The 14,191-nt window shown below is 39.5% G+C and overlaps 1 protein-coding gene across 1 annotated transcript; it reads right to left on the reverse strand.

Annotated features, from left to right (window-relative positions):
• Window positions 1-530: 530 nt before the first annotated feature.
• On the reverse strand, window positions 531-1,100 carry LOC132630491 (uncharacterized). The gene is made up of 3 exons (XM_060346064.1): window positions 1,096-1,100; window positions 626-1,004; window positions 531-566 (listed from the first exon to the last, which is right to left on the reverse strand). Exons 1-3 carry the CDS (start codon window positions 1,098-1,100, stop codon window positions 531-533), a joined length of 420 nt encoding a protein of 139 aa, XP_060202047.1.
• Between the last annotated feature and the right edge of the window lie 13,091 nt (window positions 1,101-14,191).

The following is a 14,191-nucleotide window of genomic DNA, read 5'->3' on the forward strand; positions in this document are numbered from 1 at the left end:
TAAAATTATACTAATGATCTAAAAAAGAATTACATGATCAGTATATACAATTCAAATTCATAATTTGACGTGACCAAATGCTTCACAACCAACTATATATAGTTGCCAAATAGGTGTAATTTTATGAAGTAGCGAAGTTAATTAAACGTTTTAACTATCAGTAGATCACAAGGTCAGTCTTCTTTTTAAAAGTAAAAGATAACACCAGAAAAAAGCTTGACCAACTTATTCCCTTTTTGTTTTTGGGTTATATATATATATATATATATATATATATATATATATATATATTACATAGAGTTTGGGGGAGCTTGTCCCCATGCCAGTCTCATGTTGTGCATAAGTTAACAAAAGAGAGTCTTGATTATAGGCATTAATTTTTCTAGCAAAAGAAGTTCTCACGATGTCTGCCCAAAGTGCTTCATTGGTATACGCTGGGGGAACTAGAAAAAAGTGTGTCCTGTCTAAATCCTTTCGAGCCTTCCTTGGCTAATAGATTTGCTATTTTGTTTTGTTTCCTGAAGGAGTGCTTAACTAGTCAGTTCCCCAATCTCCGGATTAGCCACCTGCATCCATGAACAATAGGATTATAAAGAGAGTGACCATAAGTAAGCATAGATATTACCTCAGTTGAGTCGACACTGATCTGGAGTGGAACATGATTTTGGTTCCATGCCATTAATAGTCCTTCATGCAAAACACATAACTCAGAATGGACAGTAGTGTTGTGGGTGATGCTCTTGACAAACCCCATAACCCAATCCCCTTTACTGTTCCTAACAACCCCATCAATGCCTATTATACCAATTCTACCCACAATTGAGCCATCAGTGTTCAGTTTAAAACATTCCCTGTCTGGGGGTTCCCATTTAATGTTCATGCTAATTTTATTGGTGGAATGACCTGTGTTTCCTTTCCCAATAATGAAAAAGGATTCAATAGCTTTAGCAATGGTGTTTTCTGTTTTGACATGCTCCTTCTTATTATTAAAGAGATTTACATTCCTAGTGAGCCAAATATGCCAGAAGCAGAAAGGGGGATGTGGTTCCAGTTTATAACACTATTGAAATCCTTGTTTTTTACATAATTGCAAACCTCATGCCGATGGTCTGTGATGTTGTTCACAAGATGAATGCTAAAGGGTGGGAGGGAGGACAGATGGATCAGATTATTCCAGAAGTTTTGAGCATTGGGCAATTGAAAAAGATGTGCCCAACATCTTCCTTTGGATGGGTACAGAAATGACAAACTGGGTTAATGTTGATACCTATAGAGTGCAGGTAATGACCAGTTGGTAGTCTTTTATGGCGAAGGAGCCAGAGGAAGAACTTCATTTTGTTTGGGTTCCCAAGTTCCCAAATCCATTTAAAGTTGACTGTAGTGGCATTTGGTACTCCGGAGGAGTGTGCAATATGATAACAGGCAGATCTAGTGTTGAAAATTCCATTACTAGTAAACCACCAAACTATCTGATCTTCCATATCACTATTGTAAACAAAGAACGTTCCTTTAATTGCCCTTTGGAGGCTGTCAGGAATGTCATAAGGGAAGCTTTCTAAATGTCAAGTGCCACTATGGTGATAGTTGTCCAGTCTGGTATGAAGAACACTCTGAGGCCAAGGACCATGAAGTGTTTTGGCAGTGGACTGGTGACTAGTAATCCAATTATCAGTCAAGAAGTTGACCCTATTCCCATTGTACACCACCCATATGTTACTCTCAAAATAGATTTTCCAACCATTGAGAATGCATTTTCAAGTTCTAGTTATAGGGGATTTCCTTATGGTGTTTGGGCTGCAGTGCTTAGAGATCAAAGTTCTTGCCCACAGGGTAGAAAGGTTGCAGTACATTCTCTAAGAGGGCTAGCTAGGTTGGAAGAGTTCTTGTGTTCAGCCTTTTGCAAACCCAAATCCCCTCCTTCTTTGGAGTGGTGATAGTGTCCCAACTTAGGAGGTGGAGCTTCTTATTTTCTGAGGTAGAACGCCATATAAAATTCCTTTGCAGTCTATTCACAATATTAGTAGTATGCTTTGGCAGTTGGATGTATTGCATGACATGACTGGGGACAGTACTTAAGCTTGCCTTTGCAAGTATAGTTCTGCCTACCATGCTAAGGAACTTTTTTTTCAACCTGCCAACCTATTGTTTATATTGTCAATAGTATATTGAAAATCACTATGGGTGGGTCTAGAGTGGAAAATGGGGAAACCAAGGTATTTCCAAAAATTATTGATGTTACTAATAGAGAGAATGCTAGTGGAGCTTTGAATGGTCATGTCAGAATAGTTAGAGTTGTAGATGGCCTTACTCTTAAGATGATTGATTTCTTGACGTGAAAGGATACTGAATTCATTGAGAGTGAAGTTGATGGTATGACAACTCTAGGATTCAGCTCTAGTGAAGAGGGTTAAGTCATCAACAAAGAATACATAGGAAGTTTTGGTCCACTATGGCTAATGTTGATGGGGGTCCAGAGCTTGGAGTGCACTTGTTGATTAATCTGGAAAGCATTTCCATACGGAGGATGAACAGGTAAGAGGACATTAGGTCTCCTTGTCGAATACCTCTGCTAGGTTGGAAGCGGTCAATTTTACTCCTATTTACCAATACAGAGATGCTAGAGGTGGAGACACAAGAGAGAATAAGGTTGATTAAACCCTGAGGAAACTTAAAATAGATAAGAGTGGTTCTAATGAATGACCACTCTAGTCTGTCAAAAGCTTTCTCAAGATAAATCTTTAGATGAGATTCTCATTTATCCCTTTCATCTTCTTAAAATGAGAAATTAATTCCCACACTATGATTGCATTGTCAGCGGTTCTCCTATTGGACAAAAAAACTAGCTTTTGTGGGTCCAATGATGGCAGCAGGTGTGGCTTGATTCTATTGACAATGATTTTGGTTACTATCTTGTAAAAGGTATTACATAACTCAATGGCTCTGTAATTCTTTAGAATAGTAGAATTAGCACATTTAGGAATAAGACATATGAATGTCCTGTTCATATCAGGGTCTATCTTTTGGGAGGTGAAGGTGGAATGGATGAAAGTAGAGACTTTGTGCTCTAGATCATGCCAGAACTTTTGGTAGCAAAAGGGCTACAGTCCATCAGGACTAGGTGCCTTAAGAGGCTTGAAAGTTTTGATATCCAATTTGATTTCAACATGCCTAAAAAAGGAGTTTAACAGAAGTTGGGCTTCCATGCTCAAGGTATGAACATCATTCAAGGGAACATTTGTATTGGTACTGGGAAGGTCATGCTTTGTGGTGAAGAGTCTCTTGTAGAAAGATCTAATTGTATTCTTGATCTCTACAGGGTCATTGACCTAGTTCCCAGCATCATCCTGAAGGCTAAGGATCCTATTCTTTTTTTTTTTTTTTTTTGTGAGGGTGGAAGTATGGAAGAACCTGGTATTGCTATCACCATTGCTGAGCCAATCTATCCTAGATTTTAGCTTCCAGAAATCTTCCTCATTTCTAAGGATTGTAGTGAATTACTCAGTCAATTCTACCTCTAGATTTTGGAGAAAAGTGTTATAAGGAAAATTTGGGGATCTCTGAATTCCAGCTACTCTAGCTAGGAGGCACTGTTTTTTTATGAAAAATGTTCCCAAATACTTCCTTGTTCTAGATTTTACACTGATTTTGGAACCTAGTGATAGCTTCTTTGAGGCTTTCAATGCTAGAAAAACACTCTGAGACTATAGTGCGGAAAGTAGGATGGGAAAACCACATAGTTTAGAGCTGTTTTCAAGTAGTGTTTGATCAATTACGTATTATTCAATATTCGATTGATTGGTCTGAGGTTATCGACAAAAAATACTTGTCTAAGTCACTTCGTTTAAACCAAAATGGCCTCTCAATCTGAGCTCAAAAGGACATGCTAGTGGTCTGCATGAAGGGACAATGATCAAAGTGAGTCGTAGGGAGGTGAGTCACAGTAGTGTCAGGGGTACAATTTGATCCACTCATCAGAGGCCAAGCCCCTATCAATTATTTCCATAATAAGGTCCTTCCTGTTGGTGTATCTTTTATTAGACAAAGTGTATTTACTACCCTTAACCTCAGGTAAATCAATTTACACTGGTTGATGCATTTCCAAAACTTATTGGCTCTATTGAAATTGATACTATTTCCACCAAATTTTTCACCGGCCATAAGGACTTTATTGAACCCCCCCCCCCCCCCTACACCTCCCTGATTAACCAAGCACCCTGGTAGTGGCTAGTTATGTCAATCAAACTGTTCCAAAGCCTAATCCTATCAGCATATATACTACTAGCATAAATAGCAGAAAACAGCCAAGATATTTAAGTAGGAAGTACCTTAACAGTAACATGCACACTTGATTATTGATAGCGACCTCTTGCAGCTTGAGAATGTCATTTTTCCACATGATCACTATTCCACCTTAGAGGCCTCTAGCTGGTGATTGTGCATGAGCATTAAATTTAAGCTCTTTAACAAGATACTGATAATCACTCATCTTAGTTTCTAACAGCACTAACATGATAGGCTTGTGAAGACCCACCATATTCATACAATGCCTCTTAAACTCAGGGTTGTTTGCCCCTCTATCATTCCAAATCATGATATTCATCAGTAACTTTTGAGCTTGACCCCCTTTCTTGGCTTCTTCCCCTTTTTCTTTTGGGCTTGGTGGTTCTCTTCCTGCATCTACATTCTCTCCACTGTTCTCATGGCTGGATTTATAGTTACAGCTGAGATGTTTGAGCTTTGTGGTGATGCTGACGCTAGACTTAGCCTTATTTTGAGCAGGTTTCTTGGGCACAGAGCAATATGCACTTCATTGTAAAGCTCTTTGACTTCTTCCATGTGCATGCTTTACATTAGCATTGCCTTTGTGGCAGGAGCCCGCAATTTTACCAGAATCTCTTTCTAGCATCATGTTTTGGTTCTAAAGTTTTTCTAGATTTTCGCTTACCTCCCTTTCCAGAATTGATAATGGGTGGTCTGGCGATAGGGTCACTGGAATGTTACACCTCGTAGTCTTGTACGTGAAATCTATTAGGCGTTAGTTGTTTGAGTCTAGACGAGGAGCATTTCCTAGGATATGGGAGATTGTATGCATCTATCTCATGGTTACGAGGGTTTAAGTTCATATAATAAGCTATGGAAGACTCTGGGACCAAGCAAATCAAGGAAAATAAGTTTGTAGAAAATTTGAAATAGAATTTTGAGTCAAATTTGGAAGGGTATATCTCCATGTGTATTAGGAGTTTTAAGGTGTTTCAAAATCCTAAAATGAAGTTCGTCGAGTCTAGTTTCTAATGCAACAAACCGCTCGTCGATAATACATCGGAGTAGATAATTATGGACGTTACAAACTGAGCTGATAAAGCAGAAACACAGCTGCTACAGTACTGCCGCCTCAGCCACTGTAAAAGGGGTTAAAACCCCATTTTTCATCATCAAAATTCTCCACAATATTCCAAAAAATTCAGCAAAGAAGAGGGCTTTTATGTCACATAGAAGTGAGGATTTTGAGCAAATTTCAAACTACAGAATATTAATCAAGGTCCGGACAAATCGTAGTCTCGATTGTAATTTCATTCTGTGTTGGAGTTGGCTTGGAAACAAAGTAAATATTGAAGATCTTGCTATTTTAGTAAACATAAGGTATGAATCATTGAAACTCTCTCTTTATCAACCTTGATTAAGGAATATTTATAAGAATAAAAAGTTATAGTTTGTTGTGTTGATGTTGTTGGCTTATGGATTGAGGTTTGAAGAGAAATTTGGATAAAAATATATATAATTATCTTGTGGAATATTGAGGATGTTGTTGGTATTGTTTTGGTATTTGGAGGAAGTCGATGATATAGGGGAGATGCTGCCCAAATTTTCATAACCCAAATTAGTCTTCCATAATTATTACTTATAAGTTGATGCATATATGATGGAAGTGTGATTAAAGATGTGTTTCTCGATACATAGGTTGGGGTGAAGGGCAAGCATCGGGGTAAGGAAATCTTTAAGTGGTGGCTTGACAGATAAGGTATATAAGGTGTTCGTTTCCCCTTTTTCTTTGGCACGAATCCAATGAGAACATAGACATGAGCGTTCCATAACAAATGCACTCTATTCCCATGCTTTGTGTTTAAATTCTTAATATCTTGTTATTTTAATGATTCCTAAAGTATTATTCTATTTATCATTATCAATTACTTCTTGGACTCGATACGAATTCCATAAGTTATTCGGAGGCTACCGACCTTATGTCACTCCGAAAGCCCAAGATCAGATCATTGAATTCTCATCCAAAATCAACTCCAGGATCAGGCTTTCCTTCCGCGATAGGCCTCAGAATATTGCGTTTTTCTTCCGCATCGCGGAAGGAAAGCGGAGTTCTGCGCAAGAGGCCTCAGGACATTGCTCTTTCCTTCCGCATCGCGGATGGAAAGCGGAATCCTGCACAGTTTTCCGGTCCAGACCAACAATGGTATATACTTATATATAAATGTATTGCACTATTTTACTACACCGTGCGACGCTATAGTCGGCCGGGCATGGCGCGTAGATGCGCACACCACTGCAGTGGGCATGTTATGATATTTCCCCGGACGCGGGAGGCCTGGACGCGAGCTAATGATGATAACACCGAGCCTTAATGGTCGGGCATGATTTTACATATATAACACTGAGCCTTACGGCCGGGCATGGATACTATCTGTTACATACATGTATATATATATATATATATATATATAAGCATACAAATGATTTTATCATGCATTGTATTTTGTGCTACTTCCAGATGTTCGGTTTTCTTTTGCCTATATTAATGTCACATTTTATCTTAATTATGTTGTTACCCTCCTGCCTTACATACTCAATACTTTTATCCGTACTGACGTCCCATTGCCCGGGACGCTGCATTTTGTGTTTCAGGCTCTGACAGGGTTGTCGAAGAGCAACCGCAGTAGGATTTTCCAGCTTCACCGGTGTTAGCAAGTACCACTACTCCGGGCTTGCTATCTTTTGGTACTTTTCTGTTAGTATAATATATGTTCATATGTATACTCTTAGAGGCTCATGGACATAGTCAGATATGTAAATATTATGTATGGCCTTGTCGGCCTTGTTTTGGATTCTTGATATTTTTCTGATAGCCTCGTCGGCTTTATGAAATACTTTATGTTGTAGCGACCTTGCCGGTCCGCATATGTGCATATGTGTGGAATTGTCGAATATTTCTATGTTGGGCCTTTTCTGCGTGCCGATGTTCTCAAGTCATGGTATGTGATGTCCAAGTAACTGTTAAGTCAGGTGACCTTCGACCTATGGGTCGGAGCCTGTCATACTCCTCGTTGGGGGTATGACAAATTGGTATCAGAGCGAGGTTCAGTCCTAGGGATGTCCATGAGCCGTGTCCATTAGAGTCCTGGTTATCAATATGTCGTGCACCATATCTATAGCTAGGAGGCAACAGGACATTTAGGAAGATAATTTTCTTCATGATCTAGATCGTGCGATAGTGCCAAGTTAAGAATACAACTATCTAATCCTTCCGTGTTTAATTTTCAGCGATGCCTCCGAGGAAGAAGAAAGTCAGTAGTATACTGGGCACCGCTGGGGAAGGCCCGAGCCGAGTATCGCCACCTGAGTTAGAGCATAGCGAGGCTCAGAGCGCTACCCCCTCGCATGCTACCTCTACTCCATCAGGTGCAGAAGAACAAAATAGGGCTCCAGACCCTCCGGCTCCTCAACCTCCAACTCTTCACACCGCTGCTACAGAACAGGACTTGCGAGACGCAGTCCAGTTATTGACTAGATTGGTGGCTGCTCAGACTCAGCGGCAGGCTGGCCTTCTGGATAAGGCTGTTAGTTCCCGTGTATGTGATTTTTATACCTTGGACCCTCCGGTGTTCACAGGAACAAACTCGAAGGATGACCTTCAGAATTTTATAGATCGAATGGGTCGCGATTTGAAGGTAATGCATGCTACTGACACAGAATCAGTGGAGCTAGCTTCTCATAGACTGTGGGATGTGGCCGCGGTATGGTATGAGTCTTGGCAGCAATCGAGAGGGCCGAACGCACCTCCAGCAGTATGGTCGGAATTCACCAGAGCCTTTCTGGATCATTATCTGCCCGCTGAGGTTCGCAGAGCTAGAGCTGATGAATTCCTATTGCTTCCTACTGTCCATCCCGTGGTAGAGGAGGCCCGGCTCAGCCAACAGGTTCAATCGCAGGTTCTTCATCTTCTGTTCGCCCTCCTGGACAAGGTTCTTCTCCAGCCCCAACAGGTAGAGGTAGGGGAAGAGGTCAGGCGTCTGCTTCCGGCAGCAACTAGAATCGTATTTATGCACTTGCAGGACGGCAGGATCTTGAGTCGTCTCCAGATGTTGTGACAGGTATTTTATCCATTTGTTCTTATGATGTCTATGCATTGATCGATTCGGGTTCCACGCTATCTTATATAACACCTTATATTGCTCGTAAGTTCGGTATAGAGCCCAAATCTTTGTCCAAGCCTTTCTTGGTTTCTACTCCGGTTGGGGAACAAACAAAGTAAAGTATTAGTTGCACAAATACAAATCAAATGCATAAAATAAAATAAAATAAAATAAAATAAAGGAGCAAATGATATTAAATGGGCTCAGCCATTTTAGGACTACTGATCGTGCTGCTATTGGGAATGGGCTCAGCCCATTTTTTAAAAGACTGTTGCGATCTGTTTTGCCATTGGGCTTTAGCCCAGAATTCCTTTCTTTTTTTATGTATATGCTGCGGATGGGCTGGACACGAGAGAGGTCATGTTGGGCTTTAGCCCAACACCGAATGCGGGAGAAGACGAATCCCTTGAACTCGTATGCGATGGTCATTCATAAAATGAAAGGAAAAGGATTAGTATACGATCAATGAATAAGGTTAAACATATGAAATATAAACTCAAAACAGATCAGCAGATTGTGTATATTCTGTGTATATTTTAAGTATACCTCATGTATACACACTCATAAGGATGTATAGAAGGTCAATATCGGAAAGCTTTTGCCCCCGTCTTCCCGATGTTGCACAAGTTCCAAGGGATTTCATGAATCCCAGGCATGGCTAACACCGAGGAGGGTTCAAGCTTGATCCATAATGACCAATCTAACCTCTCTATTAATGTATTTTCATGAATATACTTCAAAATACATAGATATACAACCTCACTGCCTTAACAAGATTAAAACACTTACAAGTGTATTGAAAATGTTCCAACCAATCAATTATGCTAAAGACAGAAACTCAATTCTAGAAACATCGAAACAGTAACAGCTAGGCTTAGCATTACACTCTCATCACATGAAGCATTTATTTCCTTTAAAACCAGTGGTTCCCTAAGTATAGTGTCAACATTATATTACAGCAGCCAATAATTAACAAAGGACAGACAGAATGACGGAAACAGAACAGCAGCATAGGAGATTCTTAAGAGCATAACCATGGTTCCAAACAACAAGTATAATAGCCAAACAGATAGGCAGCACAGCAGTAGCAGTCGACTCACAAATAACACTATGGTAGTTTGTAGGTTTAACAGCAAAAGGTTCAGGCTTTAAGCGAAAGATAAACAAAAAGACCTAGGTAACATAGAACACACAAGCACATTTTGACACTGATGAGACAAGGACTTCAGACAGTGACATTTGAAACAGAAGCAAACAACATGTTAAGCAAGTCTAACGATATCATGAGCCTTAGTTAGGCATACTTCCCTTTTAGTAGCATATTGTAAAACATAACATTTTAATGGTTGGTATAGACCAGCAGATCACAGAGAAAAGCAGTTTGGTAAACAAGCAACATTAGGAATAAACAGGAGCAAACACAGGATCCTTTTTATACATTAAAATAACCTGACAAAAAAAATATTTACTAGTTGACTTCCCAATATCAAATTCCTAAGGTCATGTTTTGCAACAGCAACAAAACTAAAAGGATCCTAGCAATTCGAACTAGTACATAAACTCAACTGTTGAAACATAAGGGTGTAAACAAAATGTAGTACCTTTATTTAGGCTCAAGTGTTCGCGATCTTATTTAGACACATTAAAGTAGAGAAGGTGAAAACCTATCTATAAGCAACTGATGAACCCATATAGCAGCTAAAACAAAACAGAGGACTGAAAAGGGACTGCTTTCATATTTCATACTCATACCATAGCCAATGTAAAACTTAAACATCCATGAAATTTAATTAACTGACCCCATAAAACATTCAACTGGGTATACTGTTAGTGTTGTTGTAGTTGTATTGTTGATACTAATTTTAAACAAACACAAACAGGAACTGAAAACTACAAACCAAATATCAAAACATAATAAAACCGTAGCTAAAATAGAAAATGAGGAGAGAGAATGGAGAATTACAATTAACAAACGTTTCACTACTGTTTTTAAATCTCAAAATGCATAACCAACTAAGTTAACACATCACAAAAGCCATCATGGTACTCCTATCGATATTAAGCTGAACAAACACATGCTAACACAGGTTTATTATAATCAGGCTAATCTAAAGCATACCTAGAACACATACTTGTTGTTACGTAAGGCTAAGCAGATATAATCAGATGTTAATACCTATTAACTATGATTAAACTGATCTAATTAATACCAAACTAAACACATGACAACACTTACTCACTAACTGATACTAAACCCAAAAAAACATGTCGACATAGAAAGTTAACTCATACAGACAGAGAATTAAAGAAAATTGCTAAAAGCAGTAAACAAGAAAAGGGAATTACGGACCTTCTTCGGGTGCAGTGAAGAGGGTGCGGGGATTCCAATCTACCTCGAAACACCACCAAATCCGAACTTGCGTGTGCTCGGGTTCGAAGTAATCCCAAGGCAAACAAAAACAAAAGATGATGATTAGATTTTTTTTTTTGACTCGATATCAGAAACTGTTACAACTGCTGAATACTAAAATTTTAGGGAATTTTTGAGCGGCTAAAAAAATGACCCTTTTTACTTCAGAAAAACGATTATTTATAGGATTTGGATTAGGTTTTGGGCTAGGGTTCTCTCGGGTTCAAAAAAATGAGCAAGATTTTGAATCGAAATCCGTTCAAATCAAACGTTAGAATGCTTTCTTTCTGTCGTCGATCAGAAAACCCAGAGGAAGAAGACAAAATTCATTAAAATCGGTACCCGAAAATATAAAAAAAAAAGAACTGATAAAGAGAGGTTTTTGCTTCACAAACGGACGAAGTCCATTAAAATGTTTCAGATCGACAGAAGAGAAAGAAGGAAGAAGACGAAAATTGACCTCTTTCAACGGTTGAACACTGGGGGGGGGGGGGGGGGGGGGGGTACAAACATTAATTGTCTTTCCCCGAAATGGCCATGCACGGCCCGAGGGATCAAAAGAGCTCTGTAAATTTGCTGTTTGCGTCGTTGAAGAGTGAAAGAAGAGAAAGAGGAGGAGAGAGGAAGGGAAAGAGAAAGAAGAGGAGGGGAGGGTGCGGCGCTGTGGAAAAAGATGAAAACCTAATTTCCTTTTCTTAAACAGGAGGGTCGGGTCGTAGTGGGTAGCGGGCCGGGCGAATTAAAACATGGGCCAGCCGAGTTGTTGAAAAAATATGGGCTAGTCATTAATGGACTGGTCCAAAAAGGTTTATGGGTTAATTGGGACGGACGGGCCCAAAATTTGGCTAAATGAAAGAAGCAATTTGGGCTTCCAAATTTGCATAAAAGATCTATTTTAATTAAAATATTACTTATTATAAAAGTATGTATTTATCAGTGCTCGGATAAAAAATAAAATTATATGACGTTGTAATGGTCGTGCGATTCAACAGTAAATAAATGCTATTATTTAAGTGTGCGAAAATAAATGCGATGCGTGTGCATAAGATGGTAAAAAATGCTGAAGTGATTATAATGCGAATTATTATAATACTGGTAATAATAATAATAACGACAAATAATAATAATAATAATAATAATAATAATAATAATAATAATAATAATAATAATAATAATAATAATAATAATAGTAGTAGTAGTAGTAGAAGTATTAGTAGTAGTAATAATAATAATAATAATAATAATAATAATAATAATAATAATAATAATAATAATAATAATAATAACAGCTGGTGACTGCAATGGAATAATGAAACACCGATAAAAATAAAATCTAATAATTGTAGTAAAGCATAAATAATTATTTCTTAAATTTGCCAAAAATATTAGAAGCGTAAATAAATATCATGGGGAAGGCGGGACAAAATTGGGTGTCAACAATAGGTTCGGGTGAAGGGCAAGCTTCGGGGTAAGGAACTCTTTAAGTGGTGGCTTGACGGATAAGGTATGTAAGGTGTTCGTTTCCCCTTTTTCTTTGGCACGAATCCAATGAGAACATAGACATGAGCGTTCCATAACAAATCCACTCTATTCCCATGCTTTGTGTTTCAATTCTTAATATCTTGTTATTTTAATGATTCCTAAAGTATTATTCTATTTATCATTATCGATTATTTCTTTGGACTCGATACGAATTCCATAAGTTATTCGGAGGCTACCGACCTTATGTCACTCCGAAAGCCCAAGATCAGATCATTGAATTCTCATCCAAAATCAGCTCCAGGATCAGGCTTTCCTTCCGCATCGCGGAAGGAAAGCGGAAGGCCTCAGAACATTGCGCTTTTCTTCCGCATCGTGGAAGGAAAGTGGAGTTCTGCGCAGGAGGCCTCAGGACATTGCGCTTTCCTTCCGCATCGCGGATGGAAAGCGGAATCCTGCACAGTTTTCCGGTCCCAACCAACAATGGTATATACTTATATATAAATGTATTGCACTATTTTACTACACCGTGCCGCGCTATAGTCGGTCGGGCATGGTGCGTAGATGCGCACACCACTGCAGTGGGCATGTTATGATATTGCCCCGGACGCAGGCTAATGATGATAACACCGAGCCTTAATGGCCGGGCATAATTTTACATATATAACACCGAGCCTTACGGCCGGGCATGGATACTATCTGTTACATACATGTATATATATAAGCATACAAATGATTTTATCATGCATTGTATTTTGTGCTACTTCCAGATGTTCGATTTTTTTTTTTGCCTATATTAATGTCATATTTTATCTTAATTATTTTTTTACCCTCCTGCCTTACATACTCAGTACTTTTATCCATACTGACGTCCCAGTGCTCAGGACGCTGCATTTCGTGCTGCAGGCTCTGACAGGGTTGTCGAGGAGCAACCGCAGAAAGATTTTCCAGCTTCAGCGGTGTTAGCAAGTACCATTACTCCGGGCTTGCCATCTTTTGGTACTTTTCTGTTAGTATAATATATGTTCATATGTATACTCTTAGAGGCTCATGGACATAGTGGGATATGTAAATATTATGTATGGCCTTGTCGGCCTTGTTTTGGATTCTTGATATTTTTCTGATAGCCTCGTCGGCTTTATGAAATACTTTATGTTGTAGCGACCTTGCCGGTCCGCATATGTGCATATGTGTGGAATTGTCGAATATTTCTATGTTGGGCCTTTTCTGCGTGCAGATGTTCTCGAGTCATGGTATGTGATATCCAAGTAACTGTTAAGTCAGGTGACCTTCGGCCTACGGGTCGGAGCCTGTCATACTCCTTGTTGGGGGTGTGACACACCGGAGGTGGGGTTGGCTCATGTGGAGTTGGGGGTTTGGGAGGTGGATGGAGTCTCCTATAGTGAAGTCCAATTCCTGATAGTGGGTGATGGAATTGGGATGTCTAGGTTCACTAGAGGAAAGAAGGGGAAGGAGTGGCATGCCTGCGACATTATTTAGTTCATTTCCTGTGTGTCCTGGCTCTACTCTGACGAGCTCTCCTGGGCTTGCATGAGCGTCAACATCCATAGTTGTAGCCCGAAGTTCATCAGGCCATAGTTCAGGTCTTGAGCGATCAGTTGGGCTAAAAATGATGGGTTCTGGATGTAGAGTTCCACCGGAATCGAGTATGTTGGCACTCGAAGCGGAAAAGAGTACCGCATCATCGCTAGTTCCAGCCAATATTCTAGCACATGGCTCGCCGGAAGCAAGTCTGTCACCACCAATTTTGGTTTTGGGGTGGTGGACGGAGGCTGGTTGTCCATGAAGATTCTTTTAAGAGTTGGAATCGTGAAGATGGTGGAGGATTTGGAGTGATCATGAGTTTAGAGAATACTCTTGG

The sequence above is a fragment of the Lycium barbarum genome, chromosome 3, assembly GCF_019175385.1.
Source record: "Lycium barbarum isolate Lr01 chromosome 3, ASM1917538v2, whole genome shotgun sequence".
Taxonomy (NCBI): domain Eukaryota; kingdom Viridiplantae; phylum Streptophyta; class Magnoliopsida; order Solanales; family Solanaceae; genus Lycium; species Lycium barbarum.